The 26,853-nt window shown below is 43.0% G+C and overlaps 1 protein-coding gene across 2 annotated transcripts; it reads right to left on the bottom strand.

The window, feature by feature from the left end:
- Nucleotides 1-417: 417 nt before the first annotated feature.
- LOC311369511 (NACHT, LRR and PYD domains-containing protein 3-like) lies at nt 418-26,645 on the bottom strand. Of its 2 annotated transcripts, XM_084487698.1 has the most exons (14): nt 26,576-26,645; nt 24,758-24,854; nt 24,466-24,577; nt 23,662-23,778; nt 22,213-22,329; nt 21,371-21,484; nt 20,906-21,006; nt 17,682-19,515; nt 15,572-15,745; nt 13,014-13,187; nt 10,022-10,195; nt 2,207-2,380; nt 1,984-2,030; nt 418-1,236 (listed from the first exon to the last, which is right to left on the bottom strand). In XM_084487698.1, exons 2-14 carry the CDS (start codon nt 24,834-24,836, stop codon nt 677-679), a joined length of 3,777 nt encoding a protein of 1,258 aa, XP_084343824.1. In that variant the 5' UTR covers nt 24,837-24,854; nt 26,576-26,645; the 3' UTR covers nt 418-676. The 2 variants fall into 2 exon arrangements, with proteins under 2 accessions (XP_084343824.1, XP_084343825.1); XM_084487699.1 differs by lacking the exons at nt 23,662-23,778; nt 24,466-24,577; nt 26,576-26,645 and having other exon boundaries at nt 24,758-25,130.
- Nucleotides 26,646-26,853: the final 208 nt, after the last annotated feature.

Raw genomic sequence — 26,853 nt, 5'->3', positions numbered from 1 at the left:
TGTTTATGTCTGAAAATTACAAATATATAGTTGCATAAAAAAACATGTGATTTACCATCAATAGGTATTTAATATACATTTCAAATTAAAAATGAGATCTTAATAAAAGCTGCTTAGCTAACCCTATGGGAGATCCTTAAAGTCTCTTCCTTTCATGGTTCATCATCATCAACTTTTAGGAAGCCCCATAAAAAGGAGGGGGAGGGGGAGACGGGGGGGAGGAGGGGGAGGGGGGAGGGAGACGAGGAGGAGTGGGAGAGGGAGATGAGGGGGAGGGAGACGAGGAGAGAGAGACGGGGGGAGAGGGAGACGGGGGGGAGGAGGGGGAGATGGGGGGGAGAGAGAGACGGGGGGGGGGAGGGGGAGATGGGGGGAGGAGGGGGAGAGGGAGACGGGGGGAGGAGGGGGAGAGGGAGACGGGGGGAGGAGGGGGAGATGGGGGAGAGGAGGGGGAGAGGGAGACGGGGGGAGGAGGGGGAGACGGGGGGGAGGGAAAGTTGCGAGAGAAAGAGACCGAGGGAGAAAAAAAAAAAGAGACAGAGAGAGTAAAAGAGAGAGAGTGAGAGACTATAACTGCCCTAGAGACACTGACGCAAAAGCAGTGTGTGTGTGTGTGTGTGTGTGTGTGTGTGAAAAAAAAAAGAGACAGAGAGAGTAAAAGAGAGAGAGTGAGAGACTATAACTCACACAGAGACAGTGAGGCCCCGGCCCAACCCCACCAGAACCCAAACCCAGGGAGGAGGTCCTCCTGGGTGAAGGAGGTCCTGAAGGTGTGGATGTGTGTCAGTGTGTCTGAGGACCCTCCTCCACCTGGGGACACTCTGTAGAAGGACAGAGTGCCAGCAGGCCGGTCCAGATACACTCCTACTCTGGTAGAGCCATCGGCGGGGAGAGGTATGTCTGTCTGTCTACCGTTGTACCCGGCAGAGTAACGACCATCATAACTACCAAGACTCCAGGACTCGTTCTCCCCTCCAAGCTTGCTGTTACCACCCGCTCCTCTCCTTGTGATTCCTCTGTATGTCACTGCTATAGAAACACCTCCTTTCCACTCTACCTCCCAGTAACAGCGGCCAGTCAGAGCCTCTCTACACAACACCTGGTACCGGGAGTCAAATCTCTCTGGGTGATCCGGATACGACTGGTCCTCTCTGACCCGCGTCACCTTTCTGTTGTCCTCAGACAGAGAGAGGAGTCTGTTGGCTGTGTTTGGGTCCAGTGTGAGTTCACAGGCATCTGACGGAGAACAAGACATGATGAGCTACTGAACCCTTCTGCATCTTCATCATCATCCTCATCATCATCATCATCATCATCATCATCACTAGTACTGTTCTTCCTGTTTCACGTTCATCTTCTCTACAAAAATGAACATAGAAAGACTAAATCATATCAGATGATAGCTACTATAGTGGACTAGTGTGCTATAGCTTTAGAAATAGTAGTGCATATTGTTTATAAGATGTTTTAAGTTAAACGTAAATGTAAATCCCATGTGTGTGTGAGTGGTTGTCCCAGTCAAAACAATGAAAAATGTATACACTGAATCTACTCCCGCAATATTTACACAACATACACATATTATACATCAAAACGTTCATCATGATGAGCTGATTAATCCTCTGTAATATCTAAGCTATACTCTACATACTTTTCAAGATATCCGACTTTGAAAGGTTCTAATACACTTCCATTGTGATCCACCTGTGTAAACAACAGACTGAACCAGCTGAGCTCACATACAGGCTGGAAACTAACTGTTGGTACCATAGACCTGGTTCATACATACAGTACATAGACATGTACACATACGTACACACACCTACACAAACATACTAGACACACATCAACACAGGCAAACATAGCTACACATACGGATACACAAGTCCACATGTGAATGAGCGGACGTCACCTCCTGCTGTGTGGATGGACTTTCCATCCCAATAGTGAGTGTGTGTTGTGATGAATCAAACAGACACTTACACTTCTTTAGAGCTGGTCTCAGCCTCCAAACTCCACCGTGCTCCACACTGGGGGGGAAACAAAGTGAGAGCAGCATGTTGAAACATTCACCTTCATCATCTGCTGTCTCATCACGTTCTACACAACATGAGTTACAGCTGCCTTTTCAAACCGCTTCATCTAGCAGCGGCTTGAATCCCTGTAGGAGACTTTGTCCCTGAGTGGTGAGCTGTCCTCTTCATACCTGAGAGTGTCCAGTCTCCAGCGTGGATCCTCCAGTCCAGCAGAGAGCAGCGCAGCTCCAGAGTCTCCTGGGTGATTGTAGCTCAGGTCCAGCTCTCTCAGATGGGAGGGGTTGGAGCTCAGAGCTGAGGCCAGAGAAGCACAGCCTTCCTGTGTGACCAGGCAGCCAGACAACCTGCACACACACACACACACACACACACACACACACACACACACACACACACACACACACACACACACACACACACACACACACACACACACACACACGTGTGTGTGAACTATTACTTTTCTGGAGGTAAGTCTTTTCAACGTCCTCTGATGTGGAACTTAACTGTTTGATCATTAAATCTGTAAAGTTTTAGAGTAGAGTAAAAAAAACAACTAAAGGGTAAAGGGGTGCACATTCTTTACCATCTTTCACCTCAAACCTAAAATGCAACCTAACCCTAGAAAACCACATCCAACACACAAACAGTAATTGTTTTTTTTCATTTAGGCGATTCATTTTTCAGTGACCCAGGAGGTGCTGGAACATGTTCCGGCGTGTTCCGGCTCAAATGAAGCACTGCCCCCTATGCATTCAAAACATTAACTTAAACCTTTTTAAAGTGAGTGAATCTGTTCAAGGCAAGGCAACTTTATTTATATAGCACTTTTCATACACAAGGCAGACTCAAAGTGCTTCACATATAAACATTGTCATACAATAAAATAAAAATAATAGATAAGTAAAAAGTAAAATAGATAGAAAATAAAGGCAAAGTTTAAAAAAAAACATTTTAGAAAGGCAGAGTTAATAAAAATGCATTTTAGAAAGTGAGAAAATAAAGGCAAAGTTAAAAAAATAGAAGCATTGTAGATTTAAGATTTAGCAGAAAGCTAAAGCAAACATAAAAGTCTTCAGTCTTGTTTTAAAAGCTGTCAGAGTTGGGGCAAGTCTTAAATCCTCAGGGAGTTTATTCCAGCTATTTGTTGCATAGTAACTAAATCCTGCTTCCCCATGTTTCGTGTTGACTCTGGGGATAATTAACAGATTGGTCTCAGAGGATCTTAGTGGTCTAGAAGACTTATGTAGTGGAAGCATATCAGTTAAATATTTTGGCCCTAAACCATGTAGGGATTTATAGGTTAGCAACATGATTTTAAAATCAATTCTCTGACATACAGGGAGCCAATGTAATGATTTAAGAATTGGTGTAATATGTTCAAATTTTTTGGTCTTTGTTAGAACTCTAGCAGCAGCATTCTGAACAAGCTGTAGTTGCCTTAGAGTTTTTTTGGGAGACCTGTAAGGAGACCATTGCAGTAATCAAGCTTGCTAGTGATAAAGGCATGTACAAGTGTTTGTAAGTCTTCGGTAGACATGAGCCCTCTAAGTTTTGCTACGTTTTTAAGGTGATAATATGCAGATTTTGTAACTGATTTGATGTGACTGTCGAAATGTAAATCTGAATCCATGATAGCCCCTAGATTTCTGGCTTTGATTGAGGTTTTCAGGGACAGAGAGTGAAGGTGTTGGGTAACTTTAAGCCTTTCGGTTTTAGCACCAAATACAATACAACAGATCTATGGGCTGATAGTCATTTGGTGATAGAGATACATAGATTTGCGTGTCATCAGCATAGCAGTGATGGTCAATATTGTTATTTTGCATGATTTGCCCTAGTGGGAGCATGTAGATGTCGAATAGAGAGGGTCCTAAGATCGAACCTTGTGGGACTCCACATGTCACGTTTGTTGATTCTGAAACAAAGTCGCCAATGGAAACAAAGTAGTTCCTATTTTGTAGGTAGGACCTAAACCAATTTAAAACTGTGCCTGAAAGCCCCACCCAGTTTTCTAATCCGTCTAAAAGTATTGTATGGTCTACAGTGTCGAATGCAGCACTGAGGTCTAGTAGCATTAGTATTGAGATTTTGCCAGAGTCTGTGTTAAGACGGATGTCGTTTACAACTTTAATAAGGGCGGTCTCAGTGCTGTGAAGGGGTCGAAATCCGGATTGGAAGGTGTCATAGCAACCAGTTGATGCCAGGAAGTCACTAAGTTGCTGGAGGACAAATTTCTCAATGATTTTACTTATGAAGGGTAGATTTGATATTGGTCTGTAGTTGTTAATAACAGAGGCATCTAGGCTCCGCTTTTTTAAAAGGGGTTTGATAACTGCAGTTTTTAAGCCTTTTGGGAAAGTGCCTGATTGGAGAGAGTTGTTAACTATTTGCAATATGTCTATTGCTAGGCAGTCAAAAACATTCTTAAAGTGGTTGGTAGGTAAAGTATCAAGGCAACAGGTGGATGGCTTCAGTTGTGTCACAGTTTCCACAAGAGTTTTAGAGTCTGTGACATTAAAGCATGTCATTGCCACGTTACTTTTGCCTGAATATGGTGGTAGTCCAGCATTTTTGTTTAAAGTGGAGACATTGATGGCGCGTCTGATGCCTTCAATTTTATCAGTATAAAATGCTGCAAACTCATTGCATTTCTGAGTGGAATGAAGGTCAGGTGGAATTTGTGTTGGGGGCTTGGTCAGTCTGTCAACAGTTGCAAATAGGGTTTTGGCATTATTAGTATTGGTTTTAATGATATTGGAGAAAAATGTTTCTCTAGCACTTTTTAAGTCTAAATTGTAAGCACGGAGGCTCTCTTTATAGATGTCATGGTGTATATGAAGTTTTGTTTTACGCCATATGCGTTCAGCCTTCCTGCATTCTTTTTTCTGGGCTGTTACAAAAGCAGCTTTTCTCCAAGGTGCCTTTTGCTTTCCAGAAATCGTTTTAACCTTATAAGGTGCAATGACATCTATGACTTTCAAAATTTTCAAATTAAAGTTTTCTAAAAGATCATCGGCAGAACATGGGTTGAGAGGTGGTAGCAAGGAGATGGCCTTTTTAAAAAGTACATTAGAATGTTCATTGATATACCGTTTTTTGACAGTATTTGATTTTGTCTGTATGTCTGGAATAAAAGATATATTAAAGAAAACACAGAAATGGTCAGATAGTGAAGAATCAGTCACAGAGAGATCTGAAACATTGAGACCCTTTGTGATAACCAGGTCTAGAGTGTGCCCCTTACAATGAGTAGCCTCTTTCACATGTTGAGACATTTCAAATGTGTCCAAAATGGTAAAAAGTTTTTTTGCACACTTATCATTAAAATCCTCAGTATGAAAATTGAAGTCACCAGTTATAACTAGACAGTCAAAGTCTGTGGAGATGCTAGACAATAATTCTGTAAAGTCATCGAAGAAATTTGCACCGTATGTGGGTGGCCTGTAAATAATTAATAGGAGAACTCTGGGGGAACATTTCAATACAGCACAAAGGTATTCGAATGATGGAAAATCACCAAATAGCATCTGTTTCCCCTGAAATACATTTTTAAATATAGCAGCAACCCCTCCACCTCTTTTTCCAGATCTACATACATCAAACAAGTTATAGTTGGGAGGAGCTGTCTCTATCAGAACGGTTGCACTGTTATTTTGTTCTAGCCATGTTTCAGTTAAAAACATAAAATCCAGTTGAGAAGTGGTAATAAAATCATTAACTAAAAAAGATTTGTTATTAAGAGACCTAACATTAAGTAGACCCATCCTGATGGTGTTATTGATAGGCTTTAAGGTTGATTTTGGTTTGGAGGGAATAGGTATGAGATTTGAGAGGTTAGCAGTGTGTCTAAGTTTCCCTTTGTTTACTCTCTTAGTGATTACAGCAGGAATGCAAAAGTTGCCATGTTTTGATGTAGGCAACCTTGGGTTCAACAGATTATGCAAAACTTCCTTTGTGCTGTGTCTACGGCTGAACCCTTTTTTGTCTCAGTGATAATCAGGACTACTATCAGTACAGGGAGGGGGGGGCTGGGGCGCCCTCCGCTTGGGTGTTATCAGACTGTGGTCATGACATGGGGATGGTATCATTGACGCAGATGCAAGTTTGATGCCAACATTTCTCAGTTTCTTAAATTCATCTGGAAAATCATAAAGGGAGGAGACAGTGGAACTGGAGTTGTCGTTGTGGCTATGGGAGAGATGAGGCTGGTGGTCATCATCAATGGGGGACAGCTGGAGGTCATCATCGATGGGTGAGTGCTGGAGGTCATCGTCGATGGGGGAGTGCAGAGGAGGGGGGTGGCCGTTCCTCGCCAAGCCAGCATCAGCAAAGGGGGGAGGCATGGTGTCGATGGTGTCGGGCAGGCTGTTGTCTCTCTTCAAGGTCTGTGGTCTGTTTGCTATCTGTGTGTCAGATAGTGGGACAGTAGATGTGTGGGGGAGGCTGTAGTCTCGCTTCTTCTCATGGTGGGAGAGTGAGAAGAGAAGATTGTCCCTTAACAGTTTTGAGCCTAACCTGTTTGGGTGTAGGCCATCTGCTCTGAAAAGATATTTGCGCCCCCAGAACAAGTTGAAATTGTCAATAAAGCCCCTTACTCTTTCATTGCAGACTCTTGAAAGCCATGTATTCAGTGCAAGTAGACGACTGAATCTGTTTATTCCCCTGTCAACGGCTGGTATGGGTCCACTGATGAATGACCTAACGTGTAATTTGTCCAGTGTGTCCAATAGTTCAGTGAAATCCCTCTTCAGAAGTTCTGACTGTTCTCTTCGAATATCATTAAGTCCTGCATGCACAATAATCTGTGAGATTTTGGGGTTTTCCAATATAATTGTGGTTAGTTTCTGGTTGACATCACTAACCATCACATCTGGGAAGTAGCATGTTTTGATCTTCTTACCGGTTATATCCTTTATGGTTGAGTCTCCTACAATCAGAGTGTCTGGTTCATCTGCTTTCTGTGAGATGGGCCCTTGTTGGCTTGAAGTGGCGGTCGCAGACGCATGCACAGCTCGACTCTGTGGTGACTGGTTCTTGTTCCGTCTCTGTCCCCACCGTCCGTCCGGACGCATCCTGGGGCTCAGGGGTGCACGGGTGGCAGATGCATGCGCAGCTGGCCTCTCTGGCGACAGGGTCATGGTTGGTCTCTGTCCACACCATCCGTCTGGACGCATCTCGGGGCTTAGGGGTGCATGGGTGGCAGGCGCGTTCGTGGACTCCTGGAGTGGCAGGAACCGGTTCTTCATCGGCATGGTAAACTTCAGCGATTGGCTAATCCGGCTGATTTTAGCTTTGGGAATCTTAGCATTTGGTGTTGAGTGAACTTGTTGATTTACTTTGGAATGTTGTTTGGGCTTGGCGCCGACTCTGTGCCAATGAGAGGCAGTTGGAATTGTCTCTCTCTTGTCCAGCTTCGGGAAGGATACAGTATAGCTTTGATCATCCTGTTGTGGATTTGTCTGAGCTAGCTCAGCAAACTCACCCATCGGCACTGTATCCTGGAGAAGTCCTTTGCATTTTTCTAATGCTGCTAGCCTCATTTCAAATAAAGCCACTGTCTGTTGCAGTTTGGTGCAGTCTGTGCATTTCCCAGTCTCTGTGCCTGCGACATCCGAGTACAGAGGCATGTTGGCGATAGGAAAGTCCAAGGCTTTTGCTGCGGTCTGATCCGGTAGTCAAAATGCCAAAAAGTATTGTTGAATCAAGCAATTGAGGTTGACGGAAACAAACGATATATTCTTAAGTATTATGATCATGAAATAAAATAAAATAAAGTAGACCTGAACGATGAATTAAGTACTTTTTGCCACTGTCTAGCGGAGCTTCGGGAAACACAACCTCTCTCTCTGCTGTCTCTTATCTCTTTTCACATGAATGGACACAGATGGATGGTAGGCAGTGGCGGTTCTACATTGAATTACACCCCGGGTGAGACCCCCTCCGAGCGCCCCCCCCCCTCTCAATTGCAAGAAATTCGAGGTGTGCCTGACTTGAGCCACTCATTCCATTAGAGTGTTGCTCTGTACCGGGCCGTCCATATGGGCAGGAGGGGCGGTGAACTACTTGCAAAAGCATGCTCCCAAAAAGATAGTTTGTAAATCATTGCTCCAAGTCTATTTTTAATAACGTGATCGTCACATTAACTATCTATAGTCTCTGTAGGCTTTCAGACTATTGTTGGTCTTGTTATGTTATTTTTAATCCAGGAAAGGCCGCAGAGACAGGATCGCTTTTAACTCACTTTATTTGGTAAAGGTTTTGGTCTATTGTCTATCGTCTATGAAACAAAAGGAGAGGAATGGTATATAACACGCGCGGAGCGTCTCTAAGCTTTATATCTAGGATACGCCGTCCAAGAGATTCTGACCTCCTTCCGCTCAGTTGTTGCTTTTTATAAACAGGTGAAAGTAGACTTCTTCTACAACTCTAAAAACTTGCTCACTTCCTCTGTGTGTCCGTTGTTGCCCCATGTGTAAATGTTGTAACTTTGTTAAATGTGCTCAGTACTGCCCTCTGAGGATGTGTGAGAGTATTACCGCCTAATTTGTCAAATGTGCTCAGTGTTGCCCTCTGGTGATTGTGAGGGGAAATTACCTCTCAACTATGCTCGGTGCTGCTTCATGTGGCTATGTGAGAGTATTACAGCTAAAATGTATCACAAGAGAATATTACAGCTAAAATATGTCACAGTCTGTTGACATCACGTTTTGGATGATGGTGGACGTGGTGGGCGGCGGTTCTAGCTGAGTTTAACGTCTCATGTTCAATCCGCTAACAGTGGACCCCCGTCCCCCCCTTGTCCATTATGGAGACCCAGAGGTGAACTGTCCCCCCCGCTCCCCTTTCCCCTTCTCACTAGTGGTGGATTTCATGATTCGTTTGAATTAATCAGTTCGCGTCGGTCAGTTCGCCAAGAAGAGTCGTTCGTTCGTTCGCGTTTCCGGTAGCGGTGAATCATCAATCAACACAACATTAACTAAGTTCCTTTTAGCTGAGGAGTGCTTCATGTTCGGAATCGGGATGTTGTTGCCCAGCTGACTCTCGTGACTTCTCAGTCCTCTAGTCTTCACCGCTAAACACAGTCAGTGAACGAACGGCGACTCACGAGTCAGCGCGACTCAGCAACTAGTGGGTGGAGCTGGGAGTCGAGCCTCGGAGAACGAACGAGACGAACGACGACGAACGAGAGCGGCGAATCAGGTCGGTTTGTTTGTTTTAAAGAGTCGTTCGTTCAAACTGATTCGTTCGTGAACGAGCCACCACTACTTCTCATACAGCTTCTCTGATGGCACCTTCTCAGCGATCAGGGCGCCTGCAGACGGAGGGGGCGCCAATATGCCAACTCCCCCCACAGTGATATGAGAGATAATAGAAAACGGGTGGCTTAAATCAAGCGATCTGATTGGTTCCCAACTGTGTATAATGAGAATATACAGCTATGATGCCCATTCAGTTTACAGAGATCTGTATCACTCCACTCCTAACTTGAACTGTTGTTTATTTATATATAAAAGCAATAGCATAGTTCACTGAAGCCTAAAAATATGTTGATTGCTGGAGAGGGTGGAAATGTTGTAAAGCAATAGGCACACGGTGAGTGAACTCGATAGTAGGCTAAATTGCCGGCGAACCAAGCTACCAAGCTCGCTTTTTCAAAATTGAGGGTGTCTATGACTTTCATTTCGCCATACTTACGTAACTGTTTTATAAAAGCAATAGATCACTTAGGTCAGTGAAATGCGCTCATTGCACTACAGTTAAGGGGCGTTGTCCGTCCCGACGTGCAGCGGAGGGTCGGACAACGCCCCTTAACTGTGGTATAATGAGAACATTTCACAGCCTGTCGTGATCTATTGCTTAAATAGAAAACCGCTTCGCGGCACGGATGATTTTTTTTTTCTTGTGTGCTCGTGCACATGTGTCATCCCGCCCTCTGTCCCTCCCCCCCCTCTGTAAGTGTTTGACCATTGAGTAAAACTGACCTGAGAGTTTCCAGTGTACAGTGTGGACTCCCCAGTCCAGCAGAGAGCAGCTTCACCCCTGAATCCTGCAGATCATTGGTACTCAGGTCCAGCTCTCTCAGACTAGAGGAGTTGGAGCTGAGAACTGAGGCCAGAGCTTCACAGCATGTCTCTGACAGATGACAGCCATCCAGCCTTCACACACAATAAACACAACATGTTAGGAACTGGGATTAAAATATCTTACATCTTTTACTGTTAACATAAAAGGACGTGTTAAAACTATAATTAGAGATGTTTTATTAATTAAATCTAATATATACTAGTCAATACATTAGATCCTTATGTTTATTCAACATTGGCTGTAAAATGTATAATATTATAGAGTTTTTTGTAGTGTTTGAGACTCGTTCTGTATATTAATTTCACTTTTTAATCATAAGCCGTTTTCACATATGACCTCCATCTTTTCTCTGCATTTGTGGATCAGGAGGTTCGACCGTGAGGGTCATTCACACTTATTCACACTTGACGCTCGATATGCGGACATCGGTGTCGCTCAGACATCAGTAGAATCTCCGGCTGGTTTAGGGGGGTGGGCTTGCAAGGGGCGGGATATGACGTAGGGTCTTGGTTTGTTTTGGTTTGACTGCAGACAGCGCGGAGGCAGAACTCATCTTAAATGTTGCTGCAGCGATGCATCATATATTCCGTTGCATCCACAACATCAGCATCGATCGATGAAAGATTGGAGCATGATTTGTATCATATTGTAGTGTGTAGTAGGGTTAGTTATGGTTACACAATATAACGTTGTGTATATTGAGATGTTAAAAGTTAACCTCAAAAGATGTTTTCTACGTTATCATAACTTTTATATTCTACTATTATGTATGTTTTCGTTGTCCCTCCCCCTCCCCCCCCTGTCCCTCTCCTCCTCCCCCCCTCTGTCCCTCCCCCTCCGTCCCTCTCCCCTCCATCCCTCTCCCCCCTCTGTCCCTCTCCTTCTATCCCCCCTCTGTCCCTGTCCCCCTCTCCTCCCTCCCCCCTCTCCCCCCTCTCTTTGCAAGAAGACATGCAAGAAATTCGAGGTGTGCCTGACTTGAGCCACTCATTCCATTAGAGTGTTGCTCTGTACCGGGCCGTCCATATGGGCAGGTGGGGCGGCGAACTACTTGCAAAAGCATGCTCCCAAAAAGATAGTTTGTAAATCATTGCTCCAAGTCTATTTTTAATAACGTGATCGTCACATTAACTATCTAAATTGTGACATATTTTAGCCATAATATTCTCCCATAGCCACAATACTGAGTAAACATAACATAAACTGACCATACATAGATGAAAGGGGGCGGGCTTTTAAAGCCACAGAACACGCCCACCTCTACCTGGCTATTTAACTCGGACTCCGCCATTTTAGAATCAGAATCTCTTGGGCGGCGTATCGATTAGATGTAAAGCTTAGAGACGCTCCACTCGTGTTATATACGATCCCTCTCCTTTTGTTTCATAGACGATAGACAATAGACCAATAACCTTAACCAAATAAAGTGAGTTAAAAGCGATCCTGTCTCGGCGGCCTTTCCTGGACTAAAATTCATAACAATAGTCTCTGTAGGCTTTCAGACTATTGTTGGTCTGTTGACATTACGTTTTGGATGATGGTGGACGTGGTGGGTGGCGGTTCTAGCTGAGTTTAACGTCTCATGTTGGGGCAGCTCAGCGACCGCGTTCCTCTGTATGTTGATCACATAACCCTGCAGGCTGCAATAAGGATTTCAATCCGCTAACAGTGGACCCCCGTCCCCCCCTTGTCCGTTATGGAGACCCAGAGGTGAACTGTCCCCCCCCCTCCCCTTTCCCCTTCTCACTAGTGGTGGATTTCATGATTCGTTTGAATGAATCAGTTCGTGTCAGTCAGTTCGCCAAGAAGAGTTGTTTGTTCGTTCGTTCGTTCGCGTTTCCGGTAGCGGTGAATCATGATTCTCAGTCACTGAGTCGGTCAGACTCGGCTCTTCCCTCGTTCTCTTTCAAACATGTTCATGTTCGGAATCTGGATGTTGTTGCCCGGCTGACTCTCGTGACTTCTCAGTCCTCGAGTCTTCACCGCTAAACACAGTCAGTGAACGAACGGCGACTCGCGAGTCAGCGTGACTCAGCGACTAGGGGGTGGAGCTGGGAGTCGAGTCTCGGAGAACGAACGAGACAAACGACGACGAACGAGAGCGGCGAATCAGGTCGGTCTGATTCGTTGGTGAACGAGCCACCACTACTTCTCATACAGCTTCTCTGACGGCACCTTCTCAGCGAGCAGGGCGCCTGCAGCCGGAGGGGGCGCCAATATGCCAACTCCCCCCACAGTGATATGAGAGATAATAGAAAACGGGTGGCTTAAATCAAGCGATCTGATTGGTTCCCAACTGTTGTATAATGAGATAATGATATATAATGATATACACACAGCTATGACGCCCGTTCAGTTTACAGAGTTCAGTATCACTCCGCGCCTAACTTGAACTGTTGTTTATTTATATATAAAAGCAATAGCATAGTTCACTGAAGCCTAAAAATATGTTGATTGATGGAGAGGGTGGAAATGTTGTAAAGCAATAGGCACACGGTGAGTGAACTCGATAGTTCTAAATTGCTAAATTGCCGGCGAACTGAGCTACCAAGCTCGCTTTTTCAAAATTGAGGGTGTCTATGACTTTCATTTCGCCGTACTTACGTAACCGTTTTATAAAAGCAGTAGATCACTTCAGTCAGTGAAATGTGCTCATTACACCACAGTTAAGGGGCGTTGTCTGTCCCAACGTGCAGCGGAGGGACGGACAACGCCCCTTAACTGTGGTATAATGAGAACATTTCACAGCCTGTCGTGATCTATTGCTTAAATAGAAAACCGCTTCGCGGCACGGATAATTTTTTTTTCTTGTGTGCTCGTGCACATGTGTCATCCCACCCTCTGTCCCTCCCCCCCTCTGTAAGTGTTTGACCATTGAGTAAAACTGACCTGAGAGTTTCCAGTGTACAGTGTGGACTCCCCAGTCCAGCAGAGAGCAGCTTCACTCCTGAATCCTGCAGATCATTGGTACTCAGGTCCAGCTCTCTCAGACTAGAGGAGTTGGAGCTGAGAACTGAGGCCAGAGATTCACAGCATGTCTCTGACAGATGACAGCCATCCAGCCTTCACACACAATAAACACAACATGTTAGGAACTGTGATTAAAGTGACTGATGGGCAAAACAACCTAATGAGCACACCACATGATATGTACATTACGAACACACCACATGATACGTATATTACGAATATAGTTAACCCTTGTTCTAACTAACACATGCATAACCAGCTATTCTTCAGGTCAAGGCCTGAGCCGGAGGCCGGATGTCCCAACATGGAGAGATGCTAGAGACTCAGACAATGCACCACACATTCGCAAAAACAGGAGTCAGTCTGCTGACAATATTCGGCCATAACTCTGGGTCAAGATACCCCTCGAGAAGCCCCTCGCACCTGGTTAGAAACACAGAAGACACTCATAAACGATATCAGTGCCCAGAGGCTCAAGGTCAAGCTAAGCATTCAGAGACACACACACACCAGCCTAAACGCACACACCTCGTTAGGAGGGAAAATACAGCATAAGACTGTACCACACAGATCACCTCACGCTCTTCTGAAGCAGAACTTCCACGGAGGCGAAGCTCCAGACGACCTCAGCGCTGTTAGGGACTTAGAAATATTCGATCTCTCACGCCTTATGAACCTGTATCACTTTTACTACTTTACTCGATAAATCCAAGGCCCTCGTGCTGACAGACTTTATTACCTCTACGTCTCATTTCATCTGGTCAAGTAACTAGACAGACTGTTTTTCCCAACATAACTTACATCTTTTACTGTTAACATGAAAGGATGTGTTGAAAACTTAAATTAGAGATGTTTTATTAATTGAACTACATTAAATCCATAAATGTTAATTTAATAATCTGTGTAACTTTTACTTTTAACATAATTAAGTTATTGTCTTCATCTTTATTAGAAAAGTGTTTTTAGTTGAACTAATGTTTAAAACATTGGATACTTAAATTTAGTATATGCTACACGTGAACCTCCTAAGCTGGAGCAATATGATTGGTTCACTATCTCTGGATATTGGACCATATCCCGAGATTGAGATCTCAAACTCGGGATATTGGGGAGCACGTGTGATGGTCGTCTCGTCACGCTAATAAAAACAAATAAACCGCTCATAAAAACAAATAAATCCCGGCAAAAAGTGTAATCTTGTTTATTTTTGGAGTGTTCACGTGTAGTTTATATAAAATAATGATTCACCTCAGGCTCTGTGAATAGTTCAAATGTATTAGCCCCTGCTATAAACAATCTAGCCCCCCGTAGCTCCCCCAATCATAATTATTTGGCGCCGCTACTGGTTACAACTAATAAGTAAATGTTTAACTATCATTTAGCTGGGCGATCTCTACAGAGAATAAAGTCTTCTCCTCCTTTGTCTCCTCCCTCTCTCACTCGTGACCTCTCACCCTTCCCCCAGATGACCCTGAAGTCTCTGTATCAACGCATCCTATTGGTTAAAACCAAAGCGTTCATATAACCAAACTACTGAACAAGGTTAAACGTTTTAAAATAGTGGGTCACCTTTTATTAATAATGAACGTATATTTATGCATGTAACCTCATCAATAATTACTTATTTATACTTATAGCAACATATTTAAATACAGGTGTATTTCATTATTAATAAACAATTATTATTCATTCTTTAATTATTATTTCATAATAGAGCTTGAGTTTGACTTTTCACCCTGGTTACACAATATGACGTTGTGTATATTGAGATGTTATAAGTTAACCTCAAAAGATGTTTTGTATGTTATCATAACTTTTATATTCCACTATTATGTATGTTTTCGTTGTGTGTACTCCCTCCGTCCCTCCCTCCACCCCTCTGTCCCTCCCCCCCGTGTCCCTCTCCCCCCTGTGTCCCTCCCCCTCCCTCTGTCCCTTCCTTCTGTCCCTCTCCCCCCTCTGTCCCTCCCCCCCTCTCCCCCCTCTGTCCCCCCCCCCTCTCCCCCCTCTGTCTTACCCTAAAAATTCACCTCAAAACTAAAATGCTAACACAAGATTTTAGTGGAACTTCAACGGGGAATAAAGACTAACTAGTCAGAAAACAACACTCAACACACAAACAGTAATTTTTTTTTTTAATTTAGGCGATTCATTCTTCAGTGACCCAGGTGCCGGAACATGTTCTGGCAACACAATTTAACTTAAACCTTTTTAAAGTGAGTGAATATGTACACATGAATGGACACAGATGGATGGTAGGTGACCAAGGACATTTTCACGTCTAATAAAGGGGTGCACATTTTTTAGGTTGCCACCAAATTAAAAAGATTGTAGCCAGTAGAAAATGTGTCTTGAGCCCTGAGACGACATCATTTACTTATTTATTTAGACCAGTGAACTTTCTGGAGGTAAATCTGTTCAATGTCCTCTGATGTGGAACTTGTGGTGTAACTGTTTGACCATTGAATAAAACTGACCTGAGAGTTTCCAGTGTACAGTGTGGACTCCCCAGTCCAGCAGAGAGCAGCTTCACTCCTGAATCCTGCAGATCATTGGTACTCAGGTCCAGCTCTCTCAGACTAGAGGAGTTGGAGCTGAGAACTGAGGCCAGAGCTTCACAGCATCTCTCTGACAAATGGCAGCCATTCAGCCTTCACACACACAATAAACACAACATGTCAGGAACTGTGATTAAAATATCTTACATCTTTTACTGTTAACATAAAAGGACGTGTTGAAAACTTTAATTAGAGATGTTTTATTAATTGAAATACATTCAATCCATAAATGTTAATTTAAAGTAACTTTTACTTTTAACATAATTAAGTTATTGTCTTCATCTTTATTAGAAAAGTGTTTTTAGTTTAACTAATGTTTAAAACATTGGATATTTAAATTTAGTATATGCTACACGTGAACCTCCTAAGCTGGAGCAATTTGATTGGTTCGCTATCTCTGGATATTGGACAATTTCCCGAGATTGAGATCTCAAACTCGGGATATTGGGGAGTGCTTGACGGTCGTCTCGTCACACTAATAAAAACTAATAAACCGCTCATAAAAACAAATAAATCCCGGCAAAAAGTGTAATCTTGTTTATTTTTGGAGTGTTCACATAGTTCACACAGTTTATATAAAACAATGATTCACCTCAGGCTCTGTGAATAGTTAAAATGTATTAGCCCCTGCTATAAACAATCTAGCCCCCGTAGCTCCCCCAATCATAATTCTTTGGCGCCGCTACTGGTTACAAATAATAAGTAAATGTTTAAATATCATTTAGCTGGGCGATCTCTACAGAGAATAGTCATCTCCTCCTTTGTCTCCTCCCTCTCTCACTCGTGACCTCTCACCCTTCCCCCAGATGACCCTGAAGTCTCTGTATCAACGCATCCTATTGGTTAAACCCAAAGCGTCCATATAACCAAACTACTGAACAAGGTTAAACGTTTTAAAATAGTGGGTCACCTTTTATTAATAATGAACGTATATTTATGCATGTAACCTCATCAATAACTATTTATTTATACTTATAGCAACATATTTAAATACAGGTGCATTTAATTATTGATAAACAATTATTATTCATTCTTTAATTATTATTTCATAATAAATAGAGCTTTTGAGTTTGACTTTTCACCCTGGTTACACAATATGACGTTGTGTATATTGAGATGTTATAAGTTAACCTCAAAAGATGTTTTCTATGTTATCATAACTTTTATATTCTACTATTATGTATGTTTTCGTTGTGTGTACTCCCTCCGTCCCTCCCCCCTCCGTCTCCGTCCCTCTCCCCCCTCTGTCCCTCCTGTGTCCCTCTCCCCCCTCTGTCCCGCTCCCCCCTCCGTCTCTGTTCCTCTCCCCCCTCCGTCACCGTCCCTCTCCCCCCTCTGTCCCTCTCCCCTTTCCGTCTCTGTCCCTCTACCCCCTGCGTCTCTGTTCCTCCCCCCCTCTCTCCCTCCCCCCTCTCCCCCTTCTGTCTTCCCCTAAAAGTAATAAAGTGTAATCTTGTTTATTTTTGGAGTGTTCACGTGTAGTTTATATAAAACAATGATTCACCTCAGGCTCTGTGAATAGTGAATCCATGAACACTATTCACTTCGCCTTCGTCGAATAACTGTTAATTATTATCATTTATTTTTTATGATTGTTATGATTGGGGAGTTTGTTAAATAAACAAATCGTTACTGCTTTTATATCATAGTATTAATTATTTTGTGTTGTGCATAATATAACACATTATCACTGAACGTACAGAGATGTTATTATAACTTTTATTTTCTAGTTTCATGTATATTATCTTGTGTGTATTGTTATACATGTTATTAGTGAACGTACAGATATGATTTGTATTTTATTATACCTTTTATATTCTAGTATATAATATAATATATATATTATATTAAATGTTATGTATATAGTGTTGTGTGTATTGTAATACATGTTATTAGTGAACTTACAGAGATGTTTTGTTAGTTATAATAACTTATATATTCTAGCATATATTATTATATATATATATTATATTACATTTTAGGTATATAGTGTTGTGTGTATTGTAATACATGTTATTAGTGAACTTACAGAGATGTTTTGGAGGCTTTGACCACTGGCAGCAGCCTCAGAAGACCCTCCTCTGAAGCAGAGTATTTCTTCAGGTCAAACACGTCCAGCTCCTCTTCTGATGACAGTAAGATGAAGACCAGAGCTGACCACTGAGCAGGAGAGAGAGAGTCTGTGGAGAGACTTCCTGATGTCAGGGACTGTTGGATCTCCTCCACTAGAGAACGGTCGTTCAGCTCATTCAGACAGTGGAACAGATTGATGCTTCTCTCTGGAGAGAGATCTCCATCTATCTTCTTCTTGATGTAAGCCACTGTTTTCTCATTGGTATTTGAGCCACTTCCTATCAGTTCCAGCAGACTTTCTTTAATCTGAGTGATCAGTGATCTACTTCCTGTCTGTCTCAGCAGACCTCGTAGGAGAATCTGATTGGTCTCCAGAGAGAGGCCCAGGAGGAAGCGGAGGAACAAGTCCAGGTGTCCGTTCTCACTCTGTAAGGCCTTGTCCACAGCACTCTGGTAGAGGAGGAGGAGTTTATCTTCCCCAGAGTTTGGTTGTTCTTCTGAGAGCAGATTGACCCCAGTGTCTATGAAGTGCTTAAAGACATAAAGGGCAGCCAGAAACTCCTGGAGGCTCAGATGGATAAAGCAGAACACCTTGTCCTGGTACAGCCCACACTCCTCTCTAAAGATCTGGGTGAACACTCCTGAGTACACTGAGGCTGCTCTGATATCGATGCCACACGCTGCCAGGTCTGCCTCGTAGAAGATCAGGTTGCCATTCTCCAGCTGGTTAAAAGCCAGTTTTCCCAGAGAAACAATGATCTCCTTGCTCTCTGAACTCCAGTGTGGATCCGTTTCAGCTCTGCCATGATACTTCCTATCCCCCAGTATGGACTGAACCCTCAGGAAGTGGCTGTACATCTGAGTCACGGTCTTGGGCATCTCTTCTTCTCTCTGGGATGTTTTGAAGCAGTCCTCCAGAACTGTAGCAGTGATCCAACAGAAGACTGGGATGTGACACATGATGTGGAGGCTTCGTGATTTTTTGATGTGGGAGATGATTGTGCTGGCCAGCGTCTCCTCTCTGAATCTCTTCTTAAAGTACTCCTCCTTCTGTGGGTCGGTGAACCCTCTCACCTCTGTCACCATGCCAACACACTCAGCAGGGATCTGATTGGCTGCCGCAGGGCGTGTGGTTATCCAGATGCGAGCGGAGGGAAGCAGGTTGCCCCTGATGAGGTTTGTCAGCAGCACGTCCACCGAGGTGGACTTTGTGACATCAGTCCAGATCGGGTTCTGGAAGTCCAGAGGAAGTCGACACTCATCCAGACCATCCAAGATGAAGACAACTTGGAACCGGTGGAATCTGCAGATTCCTGCTTCTTTCGTCTCAATAAAGAAGTGATGAAGAAGTTCCACCAAGCTAAACTCTTTCCCTTTCAGTAAATTCAGCTCTCTGAAAGTGAGGAGAAACGTGAAGTGTATGTCACGGTTGGTTTTGCCTTCAGCCCAGTCCAGAGTGAACTTGTGTGTTAAGACGGTTTTACCAATGCCGGCAACTCCAGTTGTCATAATTGTCCTGATTGGTTGATCTTGTCCAGGTAAGGGTTTAAAGAAGTCCTCAAATCTGATTGGTGTATCCTCCATGACTGGTCTCCTGGAAGCTGTTTCAATCAGTCTGACCTCATGTTCCTGGTTGACCTCTCCACTGCCTCTCTCTGTGATGAAGATCTCTGTGTAGAAGTCATTCAGAGGTGTTGGCTGTCCTGCTTTAGCGATTCCCTCAGACACATTGTTGAACTTCTTCTTCAAATGACACTTGAGTTTACGTTGGCACTCGACAGCAGCAGATCCTAAATGAGAAAACAACAGAAGACATCAGTTAGTGGATGGTGACATCAGTGGAAATATTTCATGTATATTTCAATATTTCCTGTTAAATTATCAACATTGTGATATTTAGTTGTTTCATAACTTGTGGTCGGAGAAGCTGGTCATGACAAGGACTGCATGTTACAGATCAAAATGTTCAGGACTCATTCGATATTTTCACAGCAATATATATGGTCTAATGATAGTAGTAATGATGGTGAATCAGTCTGAAGTGACTTGTTATGCTGATATAACAAGATAGTGTTGCATCTATTCCACTGAGTTATTCTGCTGTTGATCTGCAGTATAATTTTTCACATTCTTTAACCTGATACCCCCACGATAACCCTACATATCTGGACCAAACCATTTAACCTGATAGACCCTCAATAACTAGGGATGCACCGAAATGAAAATTCTTGGCCGAAACTGAAAACCGAAAATGAGGAAACCAAGGCCGAAAACCAAAAACCGAAACACCGAAATAAATTATTATGCCAATTATTAGTAGGCCTACCATTGCATTTATAGCTATGACTGTGTACTAACATCACTAAAATCAAGGCATTGCAATTCAAAGAATAAATCAATTACAATTATTAAAAGTATAAAAATATTTATTTAGCACTGAAAAAACAACATCGTTTTCCGTTTTGCTTTCACTTTGCAGACGGTCCCTACGCTCGCGGATGATAGCCGACAGCTCATAGAAGCTGTCGGCACTTTGCGGACGGTCCCTAAACTCGCGGCTGATAGCCGACAGCTCATAGAAGCGGTCTCATAGCGAGCCGTCGCTAAAGACGGCTCGTTTGGATGAAAACAAGGTTGTAGCTGGTTCTCTAGATTACTACCTTTAGCTAGAGGTGTCATTTGTTTCACAATGTTTCACTGATGATCTATGGAACCTATAGATATATGGAAATATGCCCACACCGCAGACATGTTGGCGCAGAGGCGCTTATCCAGACAAACGTGTGCTGGCAGCGGTTTTTGTTTGCGTCATCACAATTTCCTGTTTCGGCCGTGTTGTTTCGGTGATAAAAGTGTTTCGGTGGCATCCCTATCAATAACCCTACATATCTGGATCAAACCATTTAACCTGATACCCCCCACAATAACCCTACATATCTGGATCAAACCATTCAACCTGATAGACCCACAATAACAACTACATATCTGGATCAAACCATTTAACCCCAAAGAGGAAAGATGTCTCTACATTGAAGTTAAAAGTCATTCAGTCCCAAAAGAACAAATAAGAGTCTCATACTGCTCCTTAAAAATATAATTTCTCCTCTGTCTTCAAAGTAAGAGTCTCTTCTGCCCTTAAAAATAATAGTCTCCTCTGTCTTCAAAGTAAGAGTCTCTTACCGCCCCCCAGTGTGTGGGCCACTTCCTCCTGGTTCATCTCCTTCTCTGTTTGATGCTGCTGTACAGACTGAGCACTGGTAACCTTTGACCTCTCCTGGTGTCTGTGGAGAACACACACACACACACACACTTGTAAACATCAGTACCAGTAGAGTCTGATAACAACAGTCTGCTCTCTGCTGCTGGACTCTTCTGGAAAAACAAGAACCAGGATCTATGGACGTTTGATAGAAGCTGTACCTTTATTGTTCTATGCAATGGATAGTTGCATTGTTATTCCCATGCCTTAGGGGGCGCTCTAACACACATGTTTAGTGCTACTTGTAACGTTGTTCTGGTGCGAGTGAATCAGAGTTAAAACGGATATCAACGTCTCCACCTGCGTTCTGTGTCACTCGGTTACTAACAAGTTATCCTTATATCATATAATGAACATAATATTTATGATCTCTGATGAATCCTCACCTCTTCTCAATAGACTGATTTCCATCTTTAAAGTTATGAGGTTGTTCCATAGAGCGGTCACTCTTCATGGAGACACAGCTGGGTCCAGGGGAGTCTGCTCTCTGCTGCCTCCTTCTGAAAAACAAGAACCATCTGGAAGTTAGGATTTGTGGATATTGTTTCATTTGATCATTTATTGCAGTGCTACTCAACTACTTTCTCATGACTTTTCATTTCAATAATCTTTCTCAGATTATTGAAATGGAACTATAAGAACAGGCTGAAAATGTTAAGTTATTATGTAATTTAAGCACTAGCATGTTAACATGTTAACATAAAAACACACTAAGTATCCGTCATACTGTGCATAGAGTGTTGATTCACAATGCGTTTAGCTAACATAGAAATAGAGCAGTCAGTTTCTACATTTCTACACAGACCTGTGTTATTCTTCATGGATTATTGGTTTCAATAAATCTCTTCACCTCAAAAGATCAAACTGATTCAATAAAAGCCGTTTGAAAGACGTTGAACCTTCTAACATTAAACCTGTAAAGTCTGCTACAAGTCGTCTGAATATTCATTTCATTCACACGATTCAAACAGCAGAATAAACGGCCTCAGCCATGAACCAATCCATCTCCAAGTGGTCCTGTGATTGGACGTTGGTATGTTCTGATTAACGATGGGCGGGCAGATCAAGATGATCCGCGGGCCGCCAGTTGAACAGCCCTGATGTATCGGCTGAATCCTCACCTTGTCTTAGAAGGTTGGTGATTTCCATCTTTAAACCGGTCAGGTGGATCCATAGAGCTTATATCATATAATGAACATAATATTTATGATCTCTGATGAATCCTCACCTCTTCTCAATAGACTGATTTCCATCTTTAAAGTTATGAGGTTGTTCCATAGAGCGGTCACTCTTCATGGAGACACAGCTGGGTCCAGGGGAGTCTGCTCTCTGCTGCTGCTCTGGTCTTCAACACACACACACACACACACACACACACACACACACACACACACACACACACACATACACACACACACACACTGCAGTTTTGACACTGACAAGATAATTATTCTGTTTTTAGGTGAGAGCATTTCACTTGTTTCCAGCTTTTAAGTCCATAATTATCTATCTATATATTATAACTTGTTACTGAGATGTTATTACTGGCTCTGAGTAACCTAATGCTTTGAACTAGAATCACAGAATTATAAATCTGTTTGATCAACACTGACACACCAAACTGCTTTGTCAAAGTCTTATTTAGAAAACTCGATCAACAGTAACAGTACCTTTCAGTCAAGATGATAAGCAGAGTATCTTTTCATAGAATTCAAAGGCAAACCCATGTGTCTACTTTGCTTAGAAACAATATCAGTCATGAAAGATTTCAACTTAAGTCTCCACTACTACAACTGCACTGACTATGATGCTAGTTGTTCACTAAATGTTGGCCCACTGTTTCAGTTTTGTGCATCATTGAATGATGATGTATGTGAGCCCTTTGCACTGAGAAAAATAAGAATCACTCATGTGGCTTTTAAAACAACACTTGTTGTGTTTGTCGTTTAACAAGAGTATAGACATGTTAAAAATGACATGTGAGCATGGAAAATATGAAATTAATGTATGTTGGTTGAATGAACATACACAGGCTATGAATCAGAATGATTTTTTAGGTAGTGGCCATCCCCAGAATGTACCAGAATACAGGAAATCACATCTACCAAATTCAACATCTTCTGGGGGAGGACCCCCAGACCCCCGCCCACGACTACGCCCCATCAACAACTTTCATCACCAGCCACCACTGATACAAACACATATCAACACATCATTTGTTCTTCTTTTTTATTCTTTTGTATCTTCTCTCATATCCGATTAGGTGAAGAGCGCAGTCATGTGCCCTCTGATGGTGATGATGAAAATTGTGGCCCTCTTAATCATGAAAGTTGCCCATCCCTGAGTGACGTCAAAGTCACATTACGATACGACTGTTCAACATGAGGTCGCATTGAGAGAAATCCCTCCTGTATCTGATTCAGGACCGCGTATGGAAGTGGCCCAAACCAGAATTGAACAGACCTGATTCCGTGTGATTTGTGCTGTTCACACTGTTCTGAATGAAATCGGATCGGAGTCACCTTTGAGCAAAACAATCTGGCAACTCTTGCTTGCAGAGTGACAAGGCCAATCACAGCCTTTCACCACCATAACATGTCCCGCCTCTGCCCTCCCGACCCTCCACCGCTGAAGAAGCCCCCCTCCATGTCTGACCGCTCACTCTCTAAGTCCTCACCTCTTCTCAATAGACGGATTTCCATCTTTAAACTGGTAAGGTAGATCCATAGACCAGTCACTCTTCATGGAGACACAGCTGGGTCCAGGGGAGTCTTCTCTCTGCTGCTGGACTCTTCTGGAAAAACAAGAACCAGGATCTATGGACGTTTGATAGAAGCTGTACCTTTATTGTTCTATGCAATGGATAGTTGCATTGTTATTCCCATGCCTTAGCTCTACCACACCTGTTTAGTGTGTGACGGTCCCTGTCTAGTGTTGATGTTCTGATGTGGTTGACCAGTTATTGTTTTTCCTATGTGTCCTTGAATGTACCATCAGCAGAGTACGGATTTGGAGCACCTGGTGCAGGCGCTCCTGAAAGGATAAAAACCCTGGCTCAACTCTGCTCTGGTCTCTCTCTGGCATTCGGCTGCATCTCCGCCAGCAGCACATTCTCTTTGTTTGGTTTCTGCTTTGTTTTCGCTTTACAACATTTACACCTCAAATTGCTCACACATCCACATTTACATTACTGATGGTACTGACTGACACACTTCACATTGGTAATTATAGCCTCAGTTGTCTAAGTTAATATAATAAATTCACTCATTTCTTGCCCTCTATGGTGTCCTATGCTGTATTTGTCATGGCCTAGGAGCCGGGTTATGACAAGTGCTACTTGCAACGTTGTTCTGGTGTGAGTGAATCAGAGTTAGAACGGATATCAACGTCTCCACCTGCGTTCTGTGTCACTCGGTTACTAACAAGTTATCCTTATATCATATAATGAACATAATATTTATGATCTCTGATGAATCCTCACCTCTTCTCAATAGACAGATTTCCATCTTTAAAGTTATGAGGTGGATCCATAGAGTGGTCACTCTTCATGGAGACACAGCTGGGTCCAGGGGAGTCTGCTCTCTGCTGCTGCTCTGGGCTTCAACACACACACACACACACACACACACACACACACACACACACACACACACACACACACACACACACACACACACACACACCTGTTACTCAGACTAATGATGGAGTCATGATGTATCACTGCTGAGCTCTGAGATGGACAACAGTCACAGACAGAGAGATCCTCTTCTTACCTCTTAGCTTTGCTCCGGCGGCCATGTTCCCCAGACAGAGTGGTCTTAGAGGTAGGACCCCCCTCCTCTCTCTCCTCATCCATAGTAGACTGGAGACCTGGACACAAACACAACTCATCCATCACTTCATTTGCCTTCTGAACTTTAGCTGTTTATTGAGAGAGACGATCATTGTGACTGCGTCACACTAAAGCGTTATGGACGTCATAGACCATCAATATGAACCCCACAACAACATACCCACACTGCCCTCACTACAGTACAGATGTGTACAGCACATGAGAACTGAGAGATGAGAATTAAACACCTTGGAGACTGTAACTGTACTTAAACTACTACACAAAAAGGATACACAATAGACTTAATAAATGCATTGTGGTACAATTAAAAGTGAAGAACGTTAGAATAATTTCTCCACTGGAACAAAGTCTGAATTCTGCCACTTTACTGAACCACAGATTCCATATAAATCAACTGGTGAAGCTCAACACATCGATAGGGTATCCTCTTATGACCAACGGGTCTCTCTCTCTCCCTCCAGACTCTCTCTCTGGCTCCAGCTGTGGTTTAAGCCATAGGAATCGAGTCTAGACCCACAGGAACCCCCCTGTGAAAGTGGTACAGTCCAGCAACAGGCTACTATAGGATCTATAAAACTGTCAATCCCCAGTCAATACGCACAAATATTAAACCTTTTAAATATCAGCACATTGAAAGGACTTCTGTTACGTCCTTCTCTTCATTCTGAACATCAAGACAAACAAATCACTTGAATATTGAACGCAATGTTGAATTTACCACAGGTCAGTAAAGCAGTAAAACATGAACTAACGATGTATTCTCTACAGTAAACTTATTATTATATACCAGTAACCTAAAGACAATATAAACGGTAGTAAACTGGTTATTATTATATACCAGTAACCTAAAGACAATATACATGGTAGTAAACTGGTTATTATTATATACCAGTAACCTAATGAGAATATAAACGGTAGTAAACTGGTCATTATTATATACCAGTAACCTAAAGACAATATAAACGGTAGTAAACTGGTTATTATTATATACCAGTAACCTAAAGACAATATAAACGGTAGTAAACTGGTCATTATTATATACCAGTAACCTAAAGACAATATACACGGTAGTAAACTGGTTATTATTATATACCAGTAACCTAAAGACAATATACACGATAGTAAACTGGTTATTATTATATACCAGTAACCTAAAGACAATATAAACGGTAGTAAACTGGTCATTATTATATACCAGTAACCTAAAGACAATATAAACGGTAGTAAACTGTCTATCTTATCTTACTTTATCTTTTCCGTGATTAAAATGCGTCCATACGGTATAAAGTTATAAAAGTATAAATGTAAGTGAAGAAACGGAGGTTGAAGTGTTTATAAAACAAGTTAATCAGGTGAAAGGTGAAAGCGGAGAAAGAAGAGCTGCTGGCTGCGACGTAGGGAGATATATATATATCTGTGTGACAACTATAGCATTTATTTAAATGTGCTGATTGAGGGTGAGGTTGAGGGTTACGGCTATGGTTACGGTGAGGGTTATGGTTATGGTTATGGTTAGGTTTAGGGTTAGCAGTCAGCGTGTGAGTTTGCCTGACAGGCTGCCTGTCCAATCCTAGCGCTTCAGGCGGAACTTTTTCCGGATTCCGCCTACGAAAAGCACAGTCGCGACGGGGGAACAGAGGTACGCTCCCCTAGTTCACATCATAACCCGCTGTAGGGCCGGTCCGTACGGGGTCACACCGCGGGGAGAGAGGCGCGGAGGTTGTGTTGTTTTACTCACCTCGTTGCGGTTGCTGTCGGTCAGACTGTGTGTGTCCCAAAACGTGTTGTGTTGTTCGCCTGAGGGAGAGAACTGCTTCCTCCTCGTCGGGTTTCTGTCAACCTTAAGTTTCGTTTCCCAAACATCACGTCCTCTCCTGGCCCCGCCCCCACGGACACACGCCCCCCCCCCCCGTGTGTGTGTGTGTGTGTGTGTGTGTGTGTGTGTGTGTTGGTACGGGTGGTTTAGCAGGACAGATCTCCAGACTATCTAAAGTGCTATAAGGACAATTAGTATAT

Source organism: Micromesistius poutassou (assembly GCF_964030765.1).
Source record: "Micromesistius poutassou genome assembly, chromosome: 24".
NCBI lineage: Eukaryota > Metazoa > Chordata > Actinopteri > Gadiformes > Gadidae > Micromesistius > Micromesistius poutassou.
This window is presented reverse-complemented; position numbering and strand designations above follow the sequence as displayed.